Here is a 27,918-nt window from a genome sequence, read left to right as displayed (position 1 = left end):
AAATTGATGAATTCGTTAATTAAAAATAAAAATAAATGCCTTGCAGGGCAGTATTTGAGGAATAGGATATTGGTGAGAGAGATTCAGTACTAAGAGGCTTCCTGGTCATGAAATCATGTTAATCCTAGTGCTACACATGGGGTTGACCAGGAAACCAGGTTGACCTGCCCAGGGCCTTAACAGCCAGCCTGCGCAAGAGGCTTGTGAGCAAAATGCTTGAGTGTGTCCAGAGCTCTCTGACCTGAAGGGCCTCAGGGAGAACTTCTAGGTTATGCTGGACTGAAGCCCTCATCAAGCTGCCCCTATTCCCAGAGGCTCAAGACCATGGCAAGGTGGGCTGCTCCTCCCAGAAATGCCAAAAATTGACAAAAGGGGAGCTCACATGGGAAATCACCTGTCACTTACTTGTTGATGGGCATCTTCCTCTGACCCATCACCACCGAGGGCCTGGATCTCCTCTCTCTCTCTCTCTCTCTCTCTCTCTCACACACACACACACACAATGATAATGTCAACCCTAATGCTATTGACTAATTTCTATATTCTGCTTGGTAATTAGCTCACTCTGCCTTGATCTCTTATTGTGCTACTTCAGCATTCTCACTATAGTTCTATGACTAGGAATGATTATAACTATCACTGGATCATTTTGAAAATGAAGTATTTGGAAATTAAAGTTAATTACTTCAAATCACACATGTACTAATTGGGGCAGAATTGTGTTGTTAACCAGGTTCCCTGACTCTCTGCTTCCTAATCATAAAACATATGAGAATGAACTGTCTTACTGCCCTTTATTTGCTCAGTTTTTAAAAGAAATGGGAACTTGGAGGATTTTATGTGCCTAGCATCTATTGAGAGAGTAACAACTACTGTTTAATAACATTTCACCCCAGAATGTGCCTGTGGCTTACAATCTAGAGAGGAAAAGATGGCCCTGTCAGGGAGGACAAACCCATAATCAACACAAAAGAAAAATCTCTCCTGCTTGTCAGCAAGGCATTATTGTTCAGATTATTCATTAGCCAAAGGGACAAGGGAGGAGAATGAAACTGAGTCTACATTTGGCTCACCAAGATAAGCGTCCTGGCAAGGGACACATATACTCACAGAAAAGGGCACTCTTTTCTAATTTGCACAAGCACCACAGAGACTAGAGGTGGTGCATGTGAGGCTAAGAGTGATGGTTTAAAAATAATTGGATTTTTAGTAGAGACCAGTTTTCTCCATGTTGGTCAGGCTGGTCTCAAACTCCCAACCTCAGGTGATCCACCCGCCTTGGCCTCCCAAAGCGCTAGGATTACAGGCATGAGCCACCACACCTGGCTCGTTCCCAATCAAACATGGGGCTTCCCTAAGGTCACAGCAGTCAATCCAAATGATCTTTCCTACTTCAATGTTTTCTCTGTGTATTAATTCCCTAGGGCTGCCATAACATAGTACCACAAATTGAGTGGCTTAAAACAACAGAAATTTGTTCTCTCTCGGTTTTGGAGCCCAGAAGTCTAAAATCAAGGTATCAGCAGAGCCACACTTTGTTTGAAACTCCCCAAAGAATCCTTCCTTGCCTCATCTTACGTGCCATGCTCTCTCTTAACATGGCATCCTTCCTTGTGTTTTTATATCTTCCCTCTGTGTGTGTCTGCCTCTGTGTCTCATTTCCTCTCCTTATAAGGACATCGGTCACATTGGGTTAGCCTCCTCCCAATGTGCTCATCTTAACTTGATTATATCTGCAAAGACCCTGTTTCCAAATAAGGTCACATTCACAGCTACTGAGGGCCAGGACTTCAGAGCATCTTTTTGGTGGACACAATTCAACCCACAAGACCCTCCAAAATGTCATAGATAGAACTGGGCATAAAGGAGTAGTTGGCTCAAAAGCTGCTCCTAACCAATTCTCTTTTGGCATATTGAAGACTCTAAGAAATAATTCTTTGTAAGAAAAAGGAGAAGACTATGCCTGATACTGAGTTTATTCAGAAAAGTCACTTTACCCCATCCCACCGTCTTGTTTTAGGGGGAAGAATAAAACTAGAAATATTTATTTCACTATTTCAGCCTTGGGGAAAGAAGCAGTTGTTTTCATATCTTAATGGACCAAGTTGGAAACCTAGAGAAAAGTGAGAAAGAGCTTCTCTTTGCCCCAGTTCATTTCTCCTGACAGCATTATTGATTTTTGATACACGTCATCTGCTATGGCATCCTGAGAAACGAAAGTGTCATATAGCATTGAGGAATTCAAAACCTATCTAACTGCATTAGTTTTCAAACTAATCTAAGTCACTGGCAGATTTAATCCCTTTCAGCTGGTATTCAAGCAGACAAAATGCATTTGCTGATATCACAATGTTGATAATTTTTAACTAAGGCTTCCCAGCCTAGTATGGCTTCTCCTTAGGATGTTGTAGGGGCAACACCAAACACCTGGCAATATGGAATGACGTTGACAATGTTAAACTTTATCTAAGCCCTGTGCTCCTGGAAAATAACTATGGGGGGAAAAAATCCACCCCCCACCCTGCACCTGCCTTTTTTTTTTTTTTTTTTTTCTTTTTTTTGAGACAGGATCTCACTGTGTCACTCTGGCTGGAGGGCAGTGATATGATCACAGCTCACACTGCAGCCTCAACCTCCTGGGCTCAAGCAATCCTCCCACCTCAGCCACCCTGGGTAGCTGGGGCTACAGGTGTGTGCCACCATGCCCAGATAACTTTTTTTTCATTTTTTGTAGAGCTAGAGTTTTGCCATGTTGCCCAGGCAGATCTTGAACTCCTAAGCTCAAGCTATCCACCACCTTGGCCTCCCAAAGTACTAGGATTACAGGTATGAGCCACTGTGTCCAACTATTTAACAATGTTTCTACCTATCTTTTCATTAGATAGCATTCCATTTCCATCAGAAAATCACGCAAATACTTCCTGCTTATTTTCACAGTAGAAATGCTGATTATCATGGAGTCAAGAATAGGCTTGAGCAGTTGAGATGTCACTTTACATGGGGGTTGCTAACTGAAGCCCCTGAAATTCCTGATTTAGAAGACAGGGTCTTGGAAGATATTCAGTTCCTGGACACAAATACAGCGTGGGAATAACCTGTTACAAGAATAAGAAGAACACAACCTACTTCTTATTCTTGTAAACAAGATGGCTATAGTTTTCCACTATTGGCTCATCTAGGCATATAGAAACCAAAGGACATATTGTTCCTTCTTGGTTAAAAGTTACATAGAAAATTTACTACAAGTTAGATTGCATTATTTACAGAAGTTGACTAATAGGCAAGTTCATTTGCATAAATCTGATGGGGAGAGTTTGAATCTCATTGTGTTCCTTCACACCTTCCTTTGGTGGGGAAACCAAAGCTGGTTTCCCTAGTAATCAGCATGTATTATGTGTGAGAGAACTGTGAATGTGAGTTTTGAGTGTTTGTGTGTGTATTTGGGTAATTACTGCTGACTGAGGTTTTCAATACAGCATGAATTTTACTTGTGCCAGAAACAGAAACTTTTTTTTTTTTTCAGAGACAGGGCCTTGCTCTGTCACCAAAGCTGGACTGCAGTGGCATGATCATAGCTCAATGCAGCCTCAAACTCTTCGGCTCAAGCAATCGTTCCACCCCAGCCTTCCAATTAGCTAGGACTACAGGTGTGCACCACCATGCCTGGATGATTTTTCTTTTATTTTTTGTAGAGTTAGATCTCACTATGTTGCCCAGGTTAGTCTCAAACTCCTGGCCTTAAGCAATCCTCCTGCCTTGGCCTGTCAAAGCTCTGGGAAGAAACTATTAAACAAAGTTGATTTTGAAGTGTCGTCAACTGACTCTCTTGATGTTGGGCTGCATATGAGTGCTTTCTATGGGGCACACGACCTGGAGGAAAGGAGGGAAGAATGAAAATAGTGTGGTGAACTTGTGAACTCATATTTCACTAGCACAGAACTATTAAGAAATCTTCCCCAGTGATCCTATTGCAAACTCTGGCTACACTTCTATGTATAATCCATATGCACCACATCTCACAAGCCTTTGGTTACATTCCATTTGTGTGTTAGGCCTAAATTATGATAGCTTTAGCCCAAACAGATCAGAATACCAGAAAGGGTCCCCAGCTCTCTCAAACACTCCAAAGAGGACTTCCACAAACATACTCAGCAGATATTCATCACCTTCTTCCTCTCCAGCCCCTCTGGACACCAACTCCACTCTCTGTTCTACTGATGGATTTCATGGGCTTACTGCTCTCTTGGGACCATTGTCTTAAGTGGGTTATAGAAAATATACACATATTTAATATTTGTTTTAAAATGTACTTATTGAGCTCTCAATGTATGTAAGATACAAGCATGGTGGAAAAAAGAAAATTAAAATTAAGATGGTGAGAGAAAAAAGGAATAGCCAGGTCTAACACATCAGGTAAGTTGTACACTTTTCCTGCTCTGGCCCTGGCTTGGTGCTAATTATAACTTAGGTTCAAGTTGCTAAGGATGGAGAAAAAAATTTGGAGGAATCCAAAGTAGATAGAGAAAGATATGCCCCCAGAGCATCACTTTAACTATCCACACACATATAAACTTACACACACATACAAACTCACACACTCACAAACACAAACAAAACTCACACACACACACACACACACATGGTTAGAAGGCATCTGAATCTGTTCTCCCCGGCTCTGGAATTCTTTGGAGCTGCCAGGTGTCTACCACAGGGATTGGATTATATTCCTTAAGCTCAATGTCCATCTTTTTCCATGGGCAGTGCTGACTCCACAACCTTCTCCACAGCCTACGGCAAAGGAAATAACTACTTAGAATGACATGTACAACAACAGAAGCATTTTACTTGTACATTCTTCTTGTACATGCAAAAGAAGCATTCACTCCAAGCTCAGGGAAGAGAAACTCATCTCCTGCCTTTCTGGGGCGCCGGAATGTCTCTTAAGTGCCCTTCCAACTAGTGCTTGGTAAACAGAACACTGGGCTGAGGAAACCACTAACCATAGGCCACGTCTTCCCTCTGCAAACTTCTAGATTCAATTGCCAGGATGGGCTCCTGGACTGTGCCTATTCTACTGGACAATGATTAAGAGTCATCTCTGTGCCCTTTCATTTCAAGGTAGCTGAGGAGGGGATGGCAGTGAGCAGCCAAGAAGTGGTTTCTCTCAACCCTGGGAACCAAGCCATTGAGCTAAGTTCTGAAAACTGGTATGTTGGAGTTATCTTTATCAAGAAACTTCAAAAAGTTCATGAAAAAGCTGAAGGGGGGAGATTAATGAAGAGCGTCATAAAGGAATATTCTATGGACAACAGATAATATTTTTCAATGAGTTTTTCCTAAATAGAACTGTTTCCTATATAGAGGTATTTGCACCCTCTACTACCTTCAGCTGCTACTTCTCAGCAAATTATCCCGTGAATATAAAGTCTTCCTTAGATACTAGCACACAAATCTTTTGAGTTTTTTAGAAAGGAGATTCATCAGGATATATGGATGGAAGGAAAGGCAGAGAGAATGGCATTTCTAGTCTCCTCTGAAGCAGGGATGCCTACTATATTCCCCACATATAGCCAAAGATCACTGTGCCCAGAAAATGTAGGAAGTTTCTTAATGAACTACATTACAGCTGTAAAAGCTGCAGCTCAAGAAACTGGTATGTGCTACCTAAGGCATGTGCTGCTTCCATCAGGTGTTGTATCAAGCATCTGATACTGCGGGCTTTTACATAGCGCTAGGAGGTCTGATATGAAGCCACTATGCAGCTATTTCAATTTATATTTAAATTAATTAAAATAAAATCTAAAACTCAGTTCTTCAGATGCACTAGTTACACTTGCAGTGCTCAATAGTAACGTACAGCTAGTGGTGGCACAGATTTAGAATGTTTTCTTTTCTTTTCTTTTCTTTTTTTTTTTTTTTTTTGAGATAGGATCTGTCTCTGTTGCCCAGACTGGAGTGCTGCAACACAGTCATGGCTCACTGCAACCTCAAACTCCTGAGCTCAAGCAATCCTCCTGCCTCAGCCTTTCAACTAACTAGGACTACAGGCTCACACCACCACATCGGGCTAAGTTTTTTTTTTATTATTATTATTTTCTGTAGAGACAGGGTCTCTCCATGTTACCCAGGCTGGTCTCAAACTCCCACGCTCAAGTGATCTTCCCAATGTGGCCTTGCAAAGTGCTGGGATTACAGGTGTGAGCCACCCAACCTGGCCTAGAACATTTTTAACATTGCAGAAAGTCTTTTTGGAACTAACGTAGGGTTTTTCAGTCTAAGCACTATTGTCATTTGGGGCCAGATAACTCTTTGCTGTGAGGGGCTGTTCTGTATATTATAGGATGTTTGGCATCAGCAATGACCTCTACCCAGTGGATGTCAGTAGCACCCACATCTCCAGTTGTGATAATCCAAAGTGTCTCCAGGGGCCAGGTGTGGTGGCTCATGCCTGTAATCCAGCACTTTGGGCGGCTGAGGCAGGCAGGTCACCTGAGGTCAGGAGTTCAAAACCAGCCTGGCCAATATGGTGAAACCCCATTTCTATGCAAAAAGTACAAAAATTAGCTGGGCATGCTGGTGGGCATCTGTACTCCCAGCTACTTGGGAGACTGAGACAGGAGAATTGCTTGAATCCAGGAGGCAGAGACTGCAGGGAGCCGAGATCGTACCACTGCACTCCAGCCTGGGTGACAGAGCGAGACTCCATTTCAAAAAAAAAAAAAAGTGTCTCCAGGTATTACCAATGCCCCCAGGGGCAAAATTGCCCCCATTTGAGAACTGTTCATTTAAAGCAATAATCAGTCCAAGTAGGGAGTGGCCAGATCCCACCAAAAGGAGGTATCACAGAACTTACACAGACAGCCTGGTTAAGTTGGTGGGTAAGAGTATCTAACGAAAGACCAGGCACTCCTACATCATGTTGCACTGCCGCTTCACGATCTTAATGCATACAGCTTAAGACATATGGGTTAATAAGGCTAAGCTTGTGGCCTGCTTACAGATGGGGAATCTTGATAATTCCATGACTCTCCATGTTAGTTCACATCAGAACTATGACTCTTTATTTACCTTAAGGCTGGAGATCAATAACATGATCCAAAATGTCTTCTACGAGTCTCACAAAGTAGTGTTTCTTTTCTCTGTGCTTACACAGCATCAGAACTGTACATGTTTCAGTACAATAAAATCAAATATGTTCTAATCTGTCTCTGTCTCCCACAAGATAGCAAACCACTAGCGATGGAGGGGAAGAAGGGGCATCTCCATCATTTTCCCAACTGGTGTTCTCAGAATGCCAGGAACACCACAGGTAAGCATTACTGGTTTGCTGAACATTTGAACTGACAAGAAGCCCCTGACAATGGATGCTGCTTTGGAGGCTTGTGAGTACTACTTGTGAAGGTCGCCTACCATCTGACCAATTATTTTTACTGTTGGAACCTTAAATATCTTTGGAATTCTCAGAGCTATAAGAATAACATGGGTGTTGATCTATGTTCTTCTAATTTAAGATTCTAAATTTTGGTTGCACGGCGTGCTACGCAGCCAAAGAACAAGATCATGTCCTTTGCAGCAACATGGATGGAGCTGGAGGCCATTATCCTAAGCGAACTAACACAGGAACAGAAAACAAAATACTGCATGTTCTCACTCACCAGTGGGAGCTAAACACTGAGTACATATGGACACAAAGAAGGGAACAACACAAATATGGGACCTACTTGAGGGTAGATGGTAGGAGGAAGCCCCTCTAAGAGGCCCCTATCACATAAAACTTCCTGTCTTCAGTGTACCAATTTGTGTAGTCAGCGGGCAGTTTCACTGTTGCACGTTCCTTCTTATCTGCTTTTGCAGGAGTACCATGACTTGACATACCAGAACAGTTTTATGGTCCTGGACCAAAGCCTTTCCCCTAGTGTGTGCAGCCAGCATCGTTGCACACTGTAAGAGTAGCCATGCGGCCCCTTTGGGGTCAGGCCTGCTCACGGACTAGACAGTCTTGGGATTATTCTCCCAGTAGGGGAGACAACAGGATTATGATTTTGCCAAACACTTCAGGTTAAAGACCAAAAGTTAACCAAGGAAGTTTTTCATGAACCGCAGGAGGAGATAAATTTCCAATTCTCTGTTATTTCAAAGCAACCAATGTGTATTGCTTTTATTAAAAGCAAATTAAGTGCTTATCAATCTGTCTCCTGCTACATGACAGGTCACTTGAGAAGAGGAAAGATGTCCTATGGGTCCCAACAGAGTACCTGGCCTGTACCTAATGATAATTCATAGCTTGCTGATTTTGAAAATCGACAGGGAGCTTAGAGCAATGAAGGCTGCCTTGACCATGCTAACAATATGTTTGGATCACAGGTTCCTTAAACCTTTATGGTTTTCCCAGAACCACGGGAATGGCACAACTGTTACAACTTGTTTTTTCAGCTCAATTTATAATCCTAAATTTCAGTTGCATCTAGAAAACATCTTCACCTCTTCTCATTTCCTTTATAGGCATGGACTTTTCAAATCCCAAGATACTTTAGACAGTCTAAAAACAACTTGCTTTCCAGGAACCTGAGGACTTCTCCAACAGACATTATAGGATCTATGAAATATCTTGAGTCTAGTTCAGTGATGTAAATGCTTCCTACAATTTATATAGACAACTCCAAGTGAATGAATGTTTGACATGTAAAACAATGAAACCACAGAAATTCGGTTAGAACTGGAACACGTGGGAGTCAGCCAGAAAAGCAAATCAGAGTAGCCCAAAGATAGCCATCAAGACCCCTGAGGTGGTATGAAGATTACCAGGACTTTCAGAGCAGAGAAGTTCCTAGTAGCTGAGCATTTTCTCAGTGGACACGATTGGTGCAAGTTTGCAAACATGAGGAGTCTCAAAAGCAAACATCAGACGAGAATGTAGAGGTCAATGCACTTTGACCTACATCCTTTCTGGTATTGCATGTATTATCAAGGTACATATGGGGAAACCAAAGCATAGAAGAATAAAGTTCTAGACTCAGAGCCTCATAGAAAGATAGGTATTTATTAGGAATGAGTCCCTGATCCAAAGCATTTGGACCTGAAAGGGATCCAGGGATCATTTGGAAAAGTATCTATCAAACTTTAATGTACCAGCAAATCATCTGGCCGTGTTAAAAGGCAAGTTCTCATTCAGGAGATCTGTGGAGGGGCCTGATGTTCTGCATTTCTAGGCTTTTAGTAGATGATGATGCCACTGTAACAGACCATATCCTGAGTGGCAAAAATCTAGTCTAGTTGTTTTAAACCATGCACAAAAAAATCACTTTGGGATTACTTTTTTCAGAAAACTTACTGATAATACTCATACCTGGGCTTCACTTCCAGAGATTCTGATTGATTGGGCTGGAGACTGGCTCAGGCATCTGCATTTTTAAAAGATTTCCAAGGAATTTTCTAGTTTGCAGCCAAGGTTGTAAAACACTGTTCAAGGCCAACCTTTTTCTATACCTGATGAGGAAACTCAGTGTTTAAGTGAAATCAAGTTCACTCAGCTAGTTAGTCGAACACAGAACTGGTCCTGGAATGTTGATAGTGGTTAAGTTTCATTTCTCCAATGCTTAAGTTTCACTTCTACAAGTAGGCATCCTGCCCATGAGAAATGAATTTCCCTCTCTAGTTTCTATTGTTTTTTTCCTATTTGTAGACTCTCTCTCTCTCTCTTACACAATGTGTTGGCTGTTTCCTTATTGTTGCTCTGTCCTGTGTGGTTCATGGCTGTGTTTATCCAAGGACACACTGGGCCAGATCCTCAATACCTAATCAGTTGAGCCAGAGCCTCACAGAACCAGGACTGCTGCCAAATTCAGGGACCACATGACAAACACTCACTCTGTTTCTCTGACACGCTGTTACTAAGCAATAATTTTATGCATGAAAATTCCAAAGTCATACTGTTCTCAGTGTAAGCAGCTCTCCTAATGTTCATTTCAGTATTTGCTTATGTTTCTATCCCTTTTAGAGTTGAGTCAGGGCTAGTGCCTTACAGAAGATATTTGTATTTGAAAACACGATTGGCCTCCTAGAAGCTTCCCATATGATACAGAACTGGAGAGAGAGAGCGCTGAGAGGAAATAAGTTCCATTCCAAAATCTATTCTCCCCCTACACAGGTCCATCCTCACTAGGGAGGGGTTGAATGCCTGCTGCCCAAAAGGTACTGCTGGGCTCTATGTGTAGATATGGCCAGGGCTCCCTGACCTGAGCCTGAGATGGGACTATCTAGATTGTCCTGGCCTGAAGCTCAGAACAGGACACCCCTGTCTCAGCAGCTGCACAGTCAGACACGACATGAGACATCTCTCTCTCAGTGCCCACTGGGAAAAACTGTAGTGGGGTAAGGGCTCCAGCTAATGGTCAGCACAGACTGCACAGATAAAGGGACTTGTCCCACACTGTGAAAGCAACACTCACAATTACTGAATGCTATTAAATGAGACATGCTTTCCATGCAATATCCCACTTCATCTCAACATAACCCCATGACAAAAGTCCTAGTGCTGTTCTGATTATATGGGTAAGTAAATGTGGCTTAGAAATGTGAACCAACTATCCCAAGATCACACATCCAGCAAGCAGCAAAGTCCATTAAAGACCCCAGGTGGTCTGATTCCAGGTGGCCTTCACTACTGAACAATACCATCTTGTGTGCACAAGGACAAGTAAAGGTAAAGGGTTTTAATATTTCTCATTATGCCCAAGCTGCAGAGCAAGAAAGGAAACCTCAGAAGAAAACATCCCATTGGCCCCAAATATAGAATAATGGTGGTTCTATCATGGGGCGCTATTGTTTTGTACTCAGAGCACACAGCCCCAAAATAAACACGATGGCAAATACCTGTGAGGAACTCCCTCCATCAGGTGATTCTGTCACCTGACAGGTGTAGAATGTAATGCCCTAGGTTTGCTGAACCCGAGATGAAACAATATTTAACTAACAATCATTCTTGCCTTTCAGCAAACTTGGTCTTCCACAGCAGGGCTATGTGGGCCTTTCCCTCGTTCCCCTGAGTGGTTCTAACCTCCATTTCTGTGCTGTCATTATGCTTAGAGTAATTCTCTTCCTACTTTTCTTATTACAGTATACTTAAGGAATAAAATGGGGATTCTCACTACTTAAGTAATGTTGAGATTTGGTGGGTTTATGGAAGAATACATGGATCTAAACAATATCCTGTGCTTGTAAGATGTCAAGACGGACCAGGTGCAGTGGCTCACACCTGTAATCCCAGCACTTTTGGAGGCCAACACAGGTGCGTCACCTGAGGTCAGGAGTTCGAAACCAGGATGGACAACATGGTGAAACCCCGTCTTTACTAAAAATACAAAAAATTAGCTGGGTGTGGTGGTGCATGCCTGTAATGCCAGCTACTCTGGAGGCTGAGGCACAAGAATCACTTGAACCTGGGAGGCGGAGGTTGCAGTGAGCAGAGATAGCGCCACTGTACTCCAGCCTGGGTGATACAGCGAGACTCTATCTTTAAAAAAAAAAAAAAAAAAAAAAAGATGTCAAGAGGTCCAGCACATTTTTCTAGGAACTTGTCTCATGTGAATGGGGAGATGTGGTCTCTCTCTCAAGTTGCCTAAATCCTTACTTGAATAGACATGGAGAAGGGTTTTTAATTCACATAGAGAGACAGATTATATACTATACTCTTTCTTAAGCATATTATTTTCCTAAGATATCTGCTCTCATTTGAATTGTGAATACATAAAATCTTATTTGATGCTCCTTTTCTGGGCAGTCCTTCTTGTCTATATAATTTTTGGCTTTAGAAAGGTCAGAAACAGTAACTGGAGCAGTAACTCATAAGATGCTGGAGCAGTAACTCAGAAGTTCCCTGAAAAGAAAGAGAAGAGCTGCCCCAGACATCTGAGAGCTGGCCTGGTGTTCTGTGCATGTAAACTATTTCAAAGAACATTATCAACATCAAACAAGGTCGCCCTGTGACCAGGATGGGTCAAGACAAAATACAAGGTCATTCTGTAATCATGTCTGAGTGCAGACAAAAATATGAATATTTTCCAACTGGATTCAAAAATAATCAAGCAGCCCCTTAAACTGCTGCTTCCTTTCAAATTACATCTGTAGCCTTGGTCTAGTCTTTTCTTTTTCCAGATACAATTTAAGATACCCAATTATAGAATCATTTCTGCTTCTTGACAGCCTCCCGTCCCATGCCCATGACCACACCTTACCACATGGGATCCTGGGAAATATAGTCTAGTTACAGGCCCAAGACAAAGAAGAAACAGCACAGCCAGGGTACAGTTTCATTTGGCAATTATGAGAAGACAGTAATGAAGTTAATAACCCTACCTTGAAATATTCACTTAATGGGAAATCGCTCTCAGTCTTTGCACTTTTGCTTATCTTGGTGCACTACCCCTTACAAAACCAAGATCCAGAAACTTACAGGATGATATTGTAACAATTCACAAGAGAAATGCAGAATAGCAGCTTTCAAAATTTTCCTTTTTCCCTGCTAATTGTGTGGGCAATTACATCAGCCTTGGTATCATATAAATTTTTCATTAAACTTGTGAATATTGTTTGATTGACTCTCTGATGGTTGTTGCTTTGTAACAGATAATCTTCAAAGCAGTAGAAACAGAAGAAACATAACGACAACTCAGAAGAACTATGTGAATTTGGATTTAGATTTTTAACCCCCATGACCCAATCACATTCTCTGACTACATTGCGTATGTTTCTCTACTGACCAGCTAAAACATTGTTTAAACCACTGATGGCGAACAGTAAAGATCATCAAAACAGTCAATACACTTGAGTAGCCTCCACTATAGTCAGGGTTGGCAGTAATGCAAATGCCGCTGGAGGATGTAACCAGTATGGGACCTTTCTTACAGACCAATATCTCAAAATTGAGAAGGAGTTGTTTTGCCTAACACAGCCCCACAGAAGAAGACCTAACCATCTGCAACCTCATTCTTCCACAAATTGACAATGACTTTCTACAGTATTCTTTTAGGCACAAACCACTGACTCTGGTCTAAGGAGCTTCCATTGTAGAAGTCCCTGGAACCACCTGGCTGGATACATGTGATAATAACAAGTTTGACAACAGAGTCTGACATGATTCATAAAAGTATATGTTCCTGTCTGCCACTGGTTTTTCCACAACACTGAATGTCATCATAATTATCCTCTATCTCCTACACCACATTGACCCCAGCAAGGGAATTTGCATATCAAAACTGCTTCTCACACACACATCCTCTTAGCTGCCAAAACTCAGCATGTATTTTGTAATCAAAGCAGAGACACCCCTCTCTCTCTGTGTCATTTTCACCCTGCCAATTCACTGGGCATCAAGGGTGTAAAAAACTGCCTGGATATACCTCCCATATATAAACAGTGAGCAACGCTGTGGACAAACCTTGAAGGAGCCTCCAAGCCTGAACCAAAGCACTACTATCTTCACAGCATCATGAGGTAAAGGCTTTCTCTGCTTCACTGACCTTATTTCTGCACACTTTGAAATTCTAAAACTTTCCTTAAGGGCCAGTTTTTTAACAGGCCTTCTCCTAAGGGAGTTGTCCCACTGGTGGTTCTGACCCTGAACATGATAACTGAAAAGAGCTTAATAAGGGGGCTATTTAAGACGATATGGGCAAAGTTTAGGGAAATCAACAGGAGATGGTGCTTGTTGGTTGCAGGACAGAGGGCGGAGGCATGTTGTTTTACAACAGTGGTAACATGATAATCCTGGGCCTACAGGAGCAAGAGCAGAGAACCAGACCCAAGGAGACTCTAAGCTATAGCTGTAGGGGAGGGGCTTCTCAAGAGGCCTTTGGTGAAAAAATCACTGACAACCTCAAGCAGAGCACAGTGGAAGCTTAAGAATTAATACCACAACCTTCACCTCCTCCTGCAATTGAATATCTGGCTGGTGCTCCCCAGTGGGTCAACCCCAGAAGAAAGTAAAAAATAAAAGAGTTTTGGAGTTAATAAAATCCAGAGCCAGCTTCCCAAGCACAGAGCATGGCAAAGAATGTAGGAAAGTAGAACCAGAGGGGCAAGATGAGAATATACGTACAGAGGCAAGTTTCCTAACTCCTGTTACAGAGCTCGCTTAGTAAGGGCAACTGACTTAATAAGAGCAGCAACGTTCTTAAGGAAATAAACTAGAAAGAGTTTGGATATCTTATTTCCAAATAAGATATTTCTGTAGCACTTTCTAATAGAGGGACAATTACCCAGGCAACACTTAAAGACTGTTCACCAGGGAACAGAGGCCTGAGCCTAGAGAGGAGACTGGCATGGGGACCAGTCAGGGCAAGAGCATTGAGATCCTTTTAAGCATCCAGGTGAGAAGAAGCAGCTATTTTTCTTTTTATTTGATAATTTGGTTAAATTCAGGTGGGAAAAAGAAGCTACTTTCAGAGATGGCTGTTTTTCTGTTGTTTGTTTTTGATACCAAGTCAAATTTTGTGATTACAGTGAAACTATGAAACTGTGATTACTATGAAATTTACTTTTCACTGAATTAACTATTCTCAAAGTGTGGTCCCCTGACTAGCAGCATCAGCATCACCTGAGAAGGTAGTAGAAATGCAAATTCTCAGGCCCTACCCTAAACCTGCTGACTCAAAAACTCTAGGGTGGGGCCCATCAATCTGTGTGTTCTAAGTTTTCCAGGTGATCATGTTGCCTGCTAAAATTTGAAAAACCACTATACTAGATGTTAGAAAATAAGAAATTTTGTAGGCGTTGTGACATGTTTGTTCCACAAAATGTATATTTCTTTTTTTCCTGGTGTATTTAGAACTAGTGACCTGCAGAAAATGTTTTCACTCAAAAGTATTCTGACCTGCTAGAGTTCTCCCATCTGATGCTGCAGTCAGTGGGAGAGGAAGAATTTACAGAAAAAGGGACTCCTCTTTTGAGATCCCTTTCTAGCAAACACATAGACCAGTCTTGAGAAGAAATTACAAGTGAAGGATTGCAAAAAAATTCACCACAAGAGTACCCAAGTCTCTCTTTTTAATATAATGGGCCCCTGGTCATAAGATGCTAATTGTGGCTGGGCATGGTGGCTCACACCTGTAATCCCAGTACTTTGGGAGGCCGAGGCGGGCAGATCACGAAGTCAGGAGATCAAGACCATCTTGACTAACATGGTGAAACCTCACCTCTACTGAAAAATACAAAAAATTAGCCGGGTATGGTGGTGGGCGCCTATAGTCCCAGTTACTCGGGAGGCTAAGGCGGGAGAATGGTGTGAACCTGGGAGGCAGAGTTTGAAGTGAGCCAAGATTGCGCCACTGCACTCCAGCCTGGGCAACAGAGTGAGACTCTGTCTCAAAAAAAAAAAAAAGGACACAACACAACATGTTAGTTGCGTCTGCATCTGTGGAGTTGACAGAAAGCAAGCCTTTCATTCACCACTGCCTTGGTAGCTAGTCTGTGTGAAAGGTTTTGCAATGGCCTGTGCCTATGTTTCTAGAAGCCACTGACCTGAGGTGGCCTAAGGGGAATCTAGACTATCCCAGACTGAATAATGCCCACATCAGAATACTCCTGATCCCACTGGTTCAGGGATAAAGGAGCAGATTGAGCTCCTCCTTCCATTCATTCTTATGCATCAAGACAGCTTAAGTGGAGTTTAAGTGGACAAGATCCAAGGAAATGCCTGACAAAATATGGTGATGAGTCCCTGTCCGCCACATGCATACAGGAATTAGGTCACTACATACATGCACAAACTTATTTTTTTTTTTTTTTTTTTTTCAGATAGGGCCTCCCTCTGTCACCCAGTCTGGAGTGCAGTGGCATGATCACAGCTCACTGCAACCTCCACCTCCCCAGGCTCAGGTGATCCTCCCACCTCAGCCCAAGTCGCTGGGACTACTGGTGTGAATCGCCAGGCCTGGCTAATTTTCGTACTTTCTTAAGAGACAAGGTTTCGCTGTGCTGCCCATGCTGGTCATGAACTTCTGGGCTTAAGCAATTCACCTCCCTTGAACTCTCAAAGTGTTGGGATTATAGGCATTAGCCACCACACTGGGGCCTAATTTGATGATAATATGTATACTACTAATAACAGCACTTTCTGTATGCTCACCAGGTAAAAGGAGGACTTTAGGCTCTCAGCATTTCTATTTTAGAGAGTGAGGACACTTCTAGGGTGAATGTCTACTCTGTAGTCTTCCCAGGGCCCAAGTCAAGAAAATACATGTTGATGAACAACCACCTAGAAGAAAGAGCTATAATTCTCTTCTGGAATTTGGCAGAGCAGCCTTATAAGGTTGTGTAAGCTGTGCACTTGAAATTCTACAATCTCAGTGAAAGACAAAATCTAGTATACTTTTTTCCCTCTATCAATGCATGGCCATCATTAGATCACTCAGAGGAAGACTGATCTCTTTCTACTGCTCACAAATGTGCTCGGTGGGCCAGCAGCTGAGACGCTGAGATTGGGTACATATTTAGAAAACTTGGAATGGCTTATCTTCAAATATTCCAGCAGCTCTAGAGTAATGGAAGCGTGTGTGGATTATTTTCCCTGGGTAGTGCCTGTTCTTATCATAGCACAGGCTATAGTGGGCATGAGGGGAGGATTTGGGTCAAAAACTCTTGCTGATTCCATCTTCTTTATGGGTGGTGACTAGTTTCAGTGAGGGTTCTTAAGCAGAATATTGATTTTACTTACTCCTGACCCCACCTCACCCAGCATATGTCCCCCACACACACCTCCACACACAGTTTTCATTGGGTAATCTTCCTGGGCCACAGTTGGAAGGAAGATTTCTGGAACTCCTCATCTCAGCAGTCAACTACACAGTGCTATCCTAAAGCAAGAACAGACAGTGCCAGGACTCTCATATTCCATAGACTCAAGGATGGAGAAGATGGCTTGGGATTGTGGGCAGGGATGCTCTCAAGGAAGGTCTAAGCATAGTAGGGAGTTTTTTAGGGGGAGACTCTGAGGGAAAAGTAAGGGCTGTATTGAGCTGCCAGCTATGCTCAAAGCGGCAGTCATAAGCCTGAGTATCCTCTGCCCAACTTTGTGGTGCTATTCATTATCTTGTGAATTCTTTCCTTTCTTCCTTTCTTTTCTTTATTATTAATTATTTTTCTGAGACAGAGTCTGGCTCTATTGCCCAGCCTGGAGTGCAGTGGCATGATCTCGGCTCACTGTAACCTCCACTTTCCAGATTCAAGCGATTCTTGTGCCTTGGTCTCCAGAGTAGCTGGGACTACAGACGTGTGCCACAACGCTGGCTAATTTTTTGTACTTTTAGTAGAGATGGGTTTTCACCATGTTGCCCAGGCTAGTTTTGAACTCCTGAGCTCAGGCAATGCACCTACCTCTGCCTCCCAAAATGCTAGGATTACAGGTGTGAGCCACCACACCTGGCCATGAACTTCTTCTTTCCCTTTATTTTCAAAAAAGAATGTTTCATAGTCTGTTTATTTGTGATTAGATTGTGGTTATATTATATTATGGTTATATTGAGTCAGGATTCATATAAAAATTATTTTTGCTATACATTGCTATATAGAGAGTAAAAGAAAATTTCATAATGGTCCTCTCTGGGATCATTCCTTGGGCCTAATGGATAGAAAACATGTCAAATGTAGACTATAAGGTAGGTAATTAGTTGAGAACACAGAAGCAAATATACTTACACAGGATGTGAGGACCACTTTTTCAACTATTAAGGACAAATGTCTCTTTCTTCATTCATGTTCTTATAGGGAGACTAGGACTTCAGTTCCACTTCAGAGGAGCGTGAACTATTGGGGGAAAAAACCCTTCTGGTGCCACTGACCTCATATTATTCTCTCTTCCTCATGGGTGGCTGATGGATTACTCTAATTGCTGAGATTTTAATAGCCTGTACTCCACTAGGCTTCAGGGTTACCTGACATCAGGAACAATGACTTACAAAAGTGAGACGTGCCACTTCTTCAAAGAGACACATCTTCCCTATGTAATGTTCATTCATACCTCTCCTTTTGTCCCCATTAGTAAGGCTGCCATTGTGAGGTGATTCCACCCATTTGGAACCCCTCCATTTAGGATTGGTTGAGTAAGTTCACACAGGCCAAGGAGATAGGAAACACTACCACGTTCTCCAACCTGGCTTGAGCATTCATGAAGTCCAGCATTTGAAACCGTATTCAGCTCTCATATTTTACTCAGAACCCTTCATGGGAGGAGAGAAAACCAAAATGTGTTTACGTGTTGAGAACATGAAAAAGATGAGTAAGGAACCCACCTTTCTGTGAACCTTCTCTCCACATTTCTTCTGACACCATTAGTCACGCACTGCAAAGTCGGGAGGAAGCAGAAAGAAGATGGGTTTTGCAATGTTGAGAGTGGTGCTGAGATTATTTTGATGTTAGCAGAATTAACTTCTCTTGAGTTGACTTTTAGACTTCACGTAACCTATCTGTTGGCACTACGAGATGATTAGCATTTCCTCATGGTTTTTATGGCAACCTGTTCTCTTTCCTAGTGACATGACCGTAGAACCCAGAGAGGCAGCAGATAATGGAGGCAGGGATACTAGGACAGAGAATATTTGACTATTTGAAGTGCTGGCTTCATTTTCAGTGGACTGAACACTTTCCCAAAATGTAATTAATTCCTGCATATTTTTACAGTGAGGAATCTGATGGAAAGCTTATCAAAGACAGCCTGATCCAGCTGAGATGTCACTTTACATGGAAGTTGTTAATTGAAGCCCCTGAAATTCCTGATTTAGAAAACAGGATCTGGGAAGAGATTCAGTTCCTGGATACCAAATACAATGTGGGAATACACAACCTACTAGCCTATGTGAAACACCTGAAAGGCCAGAATGAGGAAGCCCTGGTGACCTTGAAAAAGGCTGAAGACTTAATCCAGAAAGAACATGCCAACCAAGCAGATATGAGAAGTCTGCTGACCTGGGGCAACTTTGCCTGGGTGTATTACCATATGGGCAGACTGGCAGAAGCCCAGACTTACCTGGACAAGGTGGAGAACACTTGCAAGAAGTTTGCAGATCCTTCCTGCTATAGAATGGAGTGTCCAGAGATGGACTGTGAGGAAGGATGGGCCTTGGCGAAGTGTGGAGGGAAGAATTATGGACGGGCCAAGGCCTGCTTTGAAAAGGCTCTGGAAGGGGACCCTGAAAACCCTGAATTCAATACCGGGTATGCGATCACTGTCTATCGCCTGGATAACTTTAACATAGCAGCAGAGAGGAATGAGACGTTTTCTCTGCACGTCCTAAAACGAGCTATCAGGCTAAATCCAGATGATGTATATATTAGGGTTCTCCTTGCCCTGAAGCTTCGGGATGGAGGACAAGAAGCTGAAGGAGAAAAGTACATTGAAGAAGCTCTGACCGGTATGTCTTCTCAGACCTACGTCTTTCGATATGCAGCCAAGTTTTATCGAAGAAAAGGGTCTGTGGATAAAGCTCTTGAGCTCTTAAAAATGGCCTTGGAGGCAACACCCACTTCTGCCTTCCTGCATCACCAAATGGGGCTTTGCTACAAGGCACAAATGATCAAAATCAAGGAATCTTGATTTTGACAAACTGGCAGTCTAGAGAGCAAGATAGGGAAAGTGTGAACAGATTGGTTCAACTGGCTATATGCAAATTTGAAAAGACTATAATGTTAAAGCCCACATTTGAGATGGCCTATGTTGACCTGGCTGAAATGTATGCAGAAATAGGCCACCACAGAAAGGCTGAGGAACATTTTCAGAAAGTGTTACGCATGAAGATCTTTGAAGATCAGCTAAAGCAAGAGATTCATTACCACTACGGCTCTTTCCAAGAACACCATGGGAAATCTGAAGATAAAGCAATCACCCACTATTTAAAAGGTTTGAAAATAGAAAAAATGTCCCATTCCAGGGAAAGACTTCTCAATGCTTTAGAGAAATTGGCCAAAAAATGTATTCACCAGAATATACGGGTTGTGGAAAGTGTCAGCCTCCTTGGGCTCATCCACAAATTGAAAGGAGAAGTAAGTGATGCCTTGCTGTGCTATGAGAGGGCTCTGAGGCTGGCTGCTGACCCGAACCCTATGTTTTAACATAGAGGTCACCATTATCCGTTTAATGGTCTTATAACTAAATAGAACAACTATGAAATTAAATAATGCAAACTTAAAGCTGTTGGAACTTTACCTTATTTTGAGCCTTGAGAGGAATGTGGCTGTGTGGCCTGAGTTATGTAGCATGCAACTGCAACTTCTGCTTTTTCCTGTAAATGATCAAGAAAGGCCTTGTGGCACCAGACACAAGACCCCCTGAAAGTATCATCCTTCCTGATGGAATGGTAAAGCAATCTTTCTTGGAATGTAGCAAGTAATAACCGATCAAATTGCTTATACGGAAAATGCTGCAACCCTGTTTACTGCCTGTGTAAGTTGAACCTTAACTTCCCCACTTTGGTATGCTAACTCCAATCATTAGGTGTCTGTGTTTCCTGAGTGCTTACCCTCAAGCTTTGTGCTCAAATAAACTCTATACTTAATCATAGTTTCTTAATCCCATTATTTGAGATTCAGACAACAGTCTTTCCCAATTGCTGCCTTCAAAAATGTATAACCTGATGAAATACAAAATACTTTGGTACAACACATACTCTATTGCCTGGCCACCCCCCTCATTCTTTTCTCTTCAATCCATGTGTCTGTGGCAGGAGCATCTATTCTTCCACAACACATCCCTGCATTCATTGACCAAGGGTTATTAATGCTGTTTTAGGCAACTACATCTGCTGAGACAATGAGAATCATTTTCCTTAAAATTTTGCCTTTGGAATGAGCAGTTTTCATCCTCAGTCTCCCAAACAAAGGAGACCTAAACATGGAAGGTTTCTATTCCATGTGGCCAGGGTCACTGACCTGCAACAAAACCTAAGAGCAAAACAAATGAGCAAAGACAAGAGTTAGAAAGGAGGGAATTTCAGGAGTTCTACAGCATTCTAGCTGGACTTCTATTTCCCAAGGCCCTACTGTAGCCAAGACCTGCTGGTCAGTGAGCCAGGCCTAAAACCTTAAAATAAACTCAAATTTTTGCTTACATGTGTCCAGCTGCTGGTAATCACAAGGGATCTACGCAACCCAAACACATTGCTGGACATTTATTCACACCTGAGATCACACCTAAAATCACACATCTAAGATCACACTTGAGAGCTTTGCTAAGATCACAAATTCTTGGAGTGTATTTTATTGGTGATATTCAAATATGTGTATTTTATGTTTGGTTTCAAATAGAAAAATGCAGAACCAACTTACACAGCATTAGAAGGCCTGAAGCAGAGGAAGTGATGGGAATAGAAACCTGACCAAGAATTTTTATAATTTTTATTTATTTATTAGAGTCAGGGTCTTGTGATGTTGCTCAGGCTAGAGTGCAGTGGCTGTTTACAAGCACAGTCATAGCACGCTGTAGCCTTAAATTCCTGACCTCAAGCTTCCCTCCTCAGCCACCTGAGTAGCCAAAACCATAGGTGCATGCCACCATGTACCACTTCCTACCAAGAATTTTAAAAAATACTAAGGAGGCATTTACTACTATAGGCCATGGGATTGGAAGATTGACTTACGTTACTTAGATCCTTGAGAGCTGGGATTGACCAATGATGGAGACTTGGGAGTGTGGGGAGACATGGCAGGGGAGTGGAGTCATTTGGATGACACCTGGAAAGCACAGGAGTAACACTTTTTTCACCTTTGTTGATAGTGAACAAAGAACATACTTATTAAATTTAACCAGAGGAAACTACTATTGACTTTTTCCCGTAAACAAGGTGTGATTCAGGCTCACCTGGCCTCTGAATTCCTTACCCGTAACTGCCACAGAGCTTCTTGTAGGGGAGATTTGCCTCCATTCATGGAATTAATCTAAGTGTGAAATCTGAGGACATATCTCTACTAATTAGAAAACACAGAGACAATGTTCTTCTAACTGGACAACTTTAAGCTTTCGTTTGGCTCAGTTGTGTAATTGTTAGTAAACTGAGAGCTATTTGCTCCTTAGCTACTGGTTACTCTTGGCAAAAAGAAGTAACAAGAGAGTTATATTCCTCTTGGCTGAATTCATCACAACTGAAGTAAAATTACTCAGCTAGTTAGTAAGTTGTCAGGAAATTAGGTTGTATTGAATCAAATTCACTCATTAATTAATATTGAAACCTTCCCACCACTCCAGGTACTGGAGCCAAAACCTTTTCCCTTAGCAACTGAGTCTACTTAATAGAGTTTATGAGTCTGTGGGTATATGAGTGTGTTTGTGTGTGTGTGTATGAGAGAGAGAGTGTGTGTGGGGGGGTGGTGTATGTGTTTGGATGAGCACCAGGTAAGTCTTAAAACTATTTTAGGTTGGGTGCAGTGGCTCACGCCTGTAATCCCAGCTCTTTGGGAGGCCAAGGCAGGCGGATCATGAGATCAGGAGATCAAGACCATCCTGGCTAACACAGTGAAACCCCATCTCTACTAAAAATACAAAAAATTAGCCGGGCATGGTGGCAGGCGCCTGTAGTCCCATCTACCAGGGAGGCTGAGGCAGGAGAATGGCATGAACCCAGAGGTGGAGCTTGCAGTGAGCCGAGACCGTGCCACTGTACTCCAGTCTGGGCAACAGAGGGAGACTCTGTCTCAAAAAATAAATAAATAAAACAAATAAATAAAAATAAACTATTTTAACAACATCAATTCACCATACCCTGTGAACGTAAGAGGGACTCAATAAACAATTATGGATTGGTTGGCTGAATATCATCTAAAGTGCTGCTTTTATCAGTGGCTTCTACATGCAATATGGGCTAGCGAAGAAGAGAGAAAAAATTGGAGGGTATATAAAACTTATATCTACCAGCTTATATTAAAATGAAAACAGTGGATGGATAAATGAAATTTTGTAATGGTTACCAATAAGAAAAAGAGGAAAAAGGAAAGGGACAGCAGTAGGAGCCAGACTTCTCTGTGTTTGTTTTTGCAACCATGTCAGTATTTTGCCTAATTATAAAACCAAATTTATATTTAGAAAAGCAATTCACATATGTATGCTAAATGTTTTATCAATTAATTATACTGAAGGCCCTTTTATGCAAAAGAAAATATAAAATAAAAGGATGCGTGGATAGAGAAATGAGTGGATGAATAGATATGTAATAAAGTAAATATAGTAAAATGTTAACTGTATAATCTAGTTATACAAGCGTTCATTGTAAAATGCTCTCAACTTTTCTCTCCTTGACCATGTATAATAATAAAATGTTTGGATAAAAAGGGCAAATAGCAATATCTCAGCAAACTGACACAAAGGATCTAAAATATACAGGGAATGGTGGATAAAATCACATAGGGAGGAAGGATTCCAAGTGATTTTAAAATGCACTATAATTTGACTCTACATGTTTAATAGGATATAGCTTATTAAAAAATGCAAAAAAAATTCCTTTTTTTTTTTTTTTTTTTGAGACAGCGTCTCACTCTGTCACCCAGGCTAGAGTGCAGTGGCGTGATCTCAGCTCACTGCAATCTCTGCCTCCTGGGTTCAAGTGATTCTCCTGCCTCTGCCTCCTGAGTAGTTGGGATTACAGGTGGGTGCCACCACCCCAGCTAATTTTTCTATTTTTGGTAGAGACGGGTTTCGCCATGTTGGCCAGCCTGGTCTCGAACCCCTGACCTCAGGTAATCCACCCGTCTTGGCCTCCCACAGTGCTGGGATTACAGGTGTGAGTCACCGCACCTGGCCAAAAAAAAAATTCTTAAACTCTACTTAGCACCATTCTGGAGGTGTTTTGTTAAATTTGTTATTCAGAGATGGTTGTTGGTGTATTATGTAATAGATCACATGAAAAATTAAGTTGATATCACTTAGAAAAGGAATGTTCAGTTTGGGAGGAAAAATACGTATGTAAGATTTTTTATGTTAAGTAAAAAAATCCAGTGTACCTGAGTTTGTAAGATTCATGACATATTTTATTTTCAAAACATATACACAGCATCCATGTCATTTTCCTGGTTTTAATATTGTACTACAGTTATATAATATGTCACTATTTGGGGAAGTTGGATGAAAAGTACACAGGATCTTTTCTGAAACTTCTTGTGTCTATAGTTGTTTCAAAATATGCCTGAAATGTAAAAAAAAAAAAAAAAAAAAAAAAAAAAAAAAAAAAAAAAAAAAAAAACACACACACACACACACACACAAAAAGCTGATAAAAATTCTAGTAGTACTTGAATAGGTCGCAGTAAACCCAACTGTGGGTCAAGGTGGGCTGAGTGCTATCGTGGGCTGAGAGGTCTCTTGAAGTTTCATGAGAAGATATGTAAGTCATCAAATCATTTACAACGATACAACGAAGAATTTCTGGAGTCCGAGTCCTCTCTCCAGTTTAGGAAAAATCTCAGAAGCCAACAAAATAGTTTTCATGCAGTGGTCAGAACACTGAGAATTACATTCCTCAGAAAATAGGCTATAGCTAAAAATATCTTTCTGATTGAATACATTCAAAAGAGTATATAACATGTAATTAGCAGAGATATTCCCATTGTTAAATGTTAAATTATACATTAAAAAAAGAAATATCTAGAAACTTGACTTTTATGATTATCTGAAAAAATCTAAGGAAAATCAAAGATGCAGGAAAATGGAAATGGATTGATGACTTCAGTTAAGCCTTTGGTTTTTATGATCCTAGCATGAAAGCATCTTGTATGTCTTTCATGTCACTACAGTGCCTTCATTTAACTATGATTACCAAAAAACAAGTACAGTAGCAACTTCTGCAGTACAAACTGATGGAAAGCACTACTGAGGGGACAGAGAAGCCCAAGGAAGTAGTACCACCTAGGGGCTGAATTGGTTTCTAACAAGAAATCAGCTTTTCATTAGGTAACCAGGTCACTAGATACTATTCTACCTGGTCATTAGCAAGCTGACAAGAGATTGTAGACTATAAGAGATGACCTTAGAAAAGACAGGGTCAACTTCTATGGAGCCCATTCCTTAATAAGCTGTGATTGGATATTTCAGACCCTTCAACAGACATGGCTTAGCATCTGTCCATATTATAATTTAAAAAATATATACTCAGAATAACATTCTTTTTCCATATCATCCTGTGAATGAAGAGGAGACTGAGGAGCTGACTACCCATTGTGTAGGTGAGGAAACAAGGCATGGAGTAGTAAAATACTGAATCTGGGCCTCACAGAACAGGAAGTGGGTTCAGGGATTGAGTCCCATCTCTCTCAGTCAGAATTTCAGACATAGATAGACATTAGGGATAATCGAGGCCCTGGTTCCCAGCGCAGGTCTGCATCAAAATCACCTGAAGATTTCTTTCTCTTTCTTTTTGAGACGGAGTTTTGCTCTTGTTGCCCAGGCTAGGAGTGCAGTGAAATGGCACGATCTCGGCTCACCACAACCTCCGCCTCCCAGGTTCAAGCGATTCTCCTGCCTCAGCCTCCCAAGTAGCTGGGATTACAGGCTTGTGCCACCATGCCCGGCTAATTATGTATTTTTAGTAGAGACGGGTTTCTCCATGTTAGTCAGGCTGGTCTCCAACTCCCGACCTCAAGTGATCCGCCCGTCTTGGCCCCCCAGAGTGCTGGGATTACAGGTGTGAGCCACTGTGCCCAGGCTGAAGATTTCTTTTTAATACTGAGCTGGGGGCCTGTACCTAAGGATATGTTCAGATTGGTCTGGGATGGGGCGTAGTTAGCATTATTTTTGAAATTTACCTGACTGATTCTAATGTGCAGTGAGGGTTGAGATCTGTCAACCTATTCCAAATGACTTATCAGCTGAGGAAATTGAGATTCATAGAGGTGAAGCAGTTTATCATAACTGGTCAGTCCCTTGCAGGGCCCAGCTTAGACTCCTGGCAATGAACACACAACCTAGTGCTGAAATTTCATTTTCTAAAAGTTTTGTTCTCTCTGGTTCCCATTTTCTTGTTTATCTGTACACACACACACACACACACACACACACACACACGATTAGCTTTTCTTTCTTTATTATTGTTCTATCCTGTTTCCCTCTTGGGTTTGTTTGTCCCAAAGAGACACTAAGCAAGATTCTGAATACCTAATCAGCCTGGGCCAGAGTCCCATAGAACCAAGACTGCTGCCAAATTCACAGCAATGGCAAGATAAACTTTTTGCTCGTATCTCTGCTTGCTGTCTAGTGCATTGGCAAATTGAAAACCCATTTTTTTTTCCGTAAGAATTCCAAAGACATCTTGCTCCCCAAGAGGAGATGTTTTCTAATTCATCTATTTCAACATTTGCTTGTGGCCTGATCATGTATCTGAGTGCATGACAAAACCTGTCCTATTAGTTCAGAAATTCTTATTTGTGTAGAACTTTCTAACTAGTTGTTGAACTCTCTGTGGAAGCTTACAGAACTGGTGAGAGCTGACGTGGGAGATGAGTCTGGCAGGGAGCTGAGCAGAAATTGTTTAGATCTGGCAGTGTGCCCAGTTAAGTGTTTCCAAAAGGAAAACACTCTGTACCTGCTCCTCTTCTGCTTCTTATTTTAAAAGACAAAGTAGGTAGCTTTATTTTAAGGAAGCATTGTTTTTATTTATTGTTGTTGTTGTTGTTATGATTATTTGAGACAGGGGCTCACTCTGTTGCCCAGGCTGGAGTGCAGGGTGTGACCATGGCTCACTGCAGCCTCTGCCTCCTGGGCTCAAGTGAGCCTCCCACCTCAGCTTCCTGGGTAGCTGGGACCACAGACACACACCACCACACCCAGCTTTTTTGTTTGTTTGTTTGTTTTTTGTAGAGTTGGGGGTCTCACTATGTTGTCCAGGCTGGTCTACAATTCCTGGGCTCAAGTGATCCTCCCACCTTGTCTTCCAAAATGCTGGGACTTACAGGCCTGAGCCAATGCACCTGGACAAGAATCTTTTTTTTTTTTTTTTCTTTTGAGATGGAGTCTTGCTCTGTCACCAGACAGGGGTGCGGTGGTGTGATCTCGGCTCATTGCAACCTCCACCTCCTGGGGGGTTCAAGCAATTCCCCTTCCTCAGCCTCCCAAGTAGGTGGGACTATAGGCGTGCACCACCATGCAGGGCTAATTTTTTGTATTTTAGTAGAGACAGGGTTTCACCATGTTGACCAAGATGGTCTCCATCTCCTGACCTGGTCATCTGCTCACCTTGGCCTCCCAAAGTGCTGGGATTACAGGCATTAGCCAACGTGCCCAGCCAAGAATCATTATTTTTAACTTGATGACTGAAAATAAGGATAATAATAATCACCACTTACTTGCATGCTTCCATGTGCCAAGTAGTTGCTAACTATTTAAACTCAAATTCCATGAACTGTAGTTGAGGTTGTACTGGAATTTGATTCAGAAGACAGTGTCCATGCTGCAGGAATAGAGGGCTCTCTATTCCAAACCATAGCTCCTTGCCTTTACCTCCTGCCTAAGTCATCAGGGGTTAGAAGGCTCTCTAGGTATTGCCCTCTTTCCTTCATTCCTAAACCAGATTGGTTACTTATTTCCATCAAGCTGAAACCAAAAGTAGCAACCAAAAGCCTTATTCCTCAATTAAGAGTAGATTTTTATATTTGATAGTAGATTCCTTCTAAATATAGAAACTGAAAATAGAGCTACCTCCTTCAATTCCCATTTTTCTGTGTAGTCATCCAGAATCCAGCCACCAACTGCCACAATAGGCAACAACGGACTGATGTTCTTTAGGGAGGATGCGAATCTGGATCCAAATGCTGGCCAGTGATTGGGTTTCTGCAGCACTAGAAACATCTATGGTTGCAGGTCTGCAGTTTATCTGTTTTATCAAAATAGAAACAAAGTTTCATTTTCCCCCAAGCAGGAATTCAGCTAGCTTTACTTTCACTTTCTCGTTTCGG

The 27,918-nt window shown here is 41.9% G+C and overlaps 1 protein-coding gene and 1 long non-coding RNA gene across 2 annotated transcripts; one reads left to right on the top strand and one right to left on the bottom strand.

Moving 5' to 3' along the window:
- The first annotated feature begins 13,276 nt into the window (after positions 1-13,276).
- On the top strand, positions 13,277-20,548 carry IFIT1B (interferon induced protein with tetratricopeptide repeats 1B). The gene is given in 3 exon segments (XM_023226266.1): positions 13,277-13,491; positions 18,673-19,588; positions 19,591-20,548. Coding segments are annotated over 3 exon segments (1,431 nt in total). The 5' UTR covers positions 13,277-13,486; the 3' UTR covers positions 20,101-20,548.
- On the bottom strand, positions 18,285-27,832 carry LOC116418910. The gene is made up of 3 exons (XR_004229120.1): positions 27,662-27,832; positions 21,624-21,717; positions 18,285-18,334 (listed from the first exon to the last, which is right to left on the bottom strand). It is a non-coding gene; the product is annotated as an uncharacterized LOC116418910 (long non-coding RNA).
- Positions 27,833-27,918: the final 86 nt, after the last annotated feature.

The sequence above is a fragment of the Piliocolobus tephrosceles genome, chromosome 9 (genome assembly GCF_002776525.5).
Source record: "Piliocolobus tephrosceles isolate RC106 chromosome 9, ASM277652v3, whole genome shotgun sequence".
In the NCBI taxonomy this organism is placed as follows: Eukaryota; Metazoa; Chordata; class Mammalia; order Primates; family Cercopithecidae; genus Piliocolobus; species Piliocolobus tephrosceles.
Note: the sequence above shows the minus strand (reverse complement) of the source record. Positions and strands in the feature narration are given on the sequence as shown.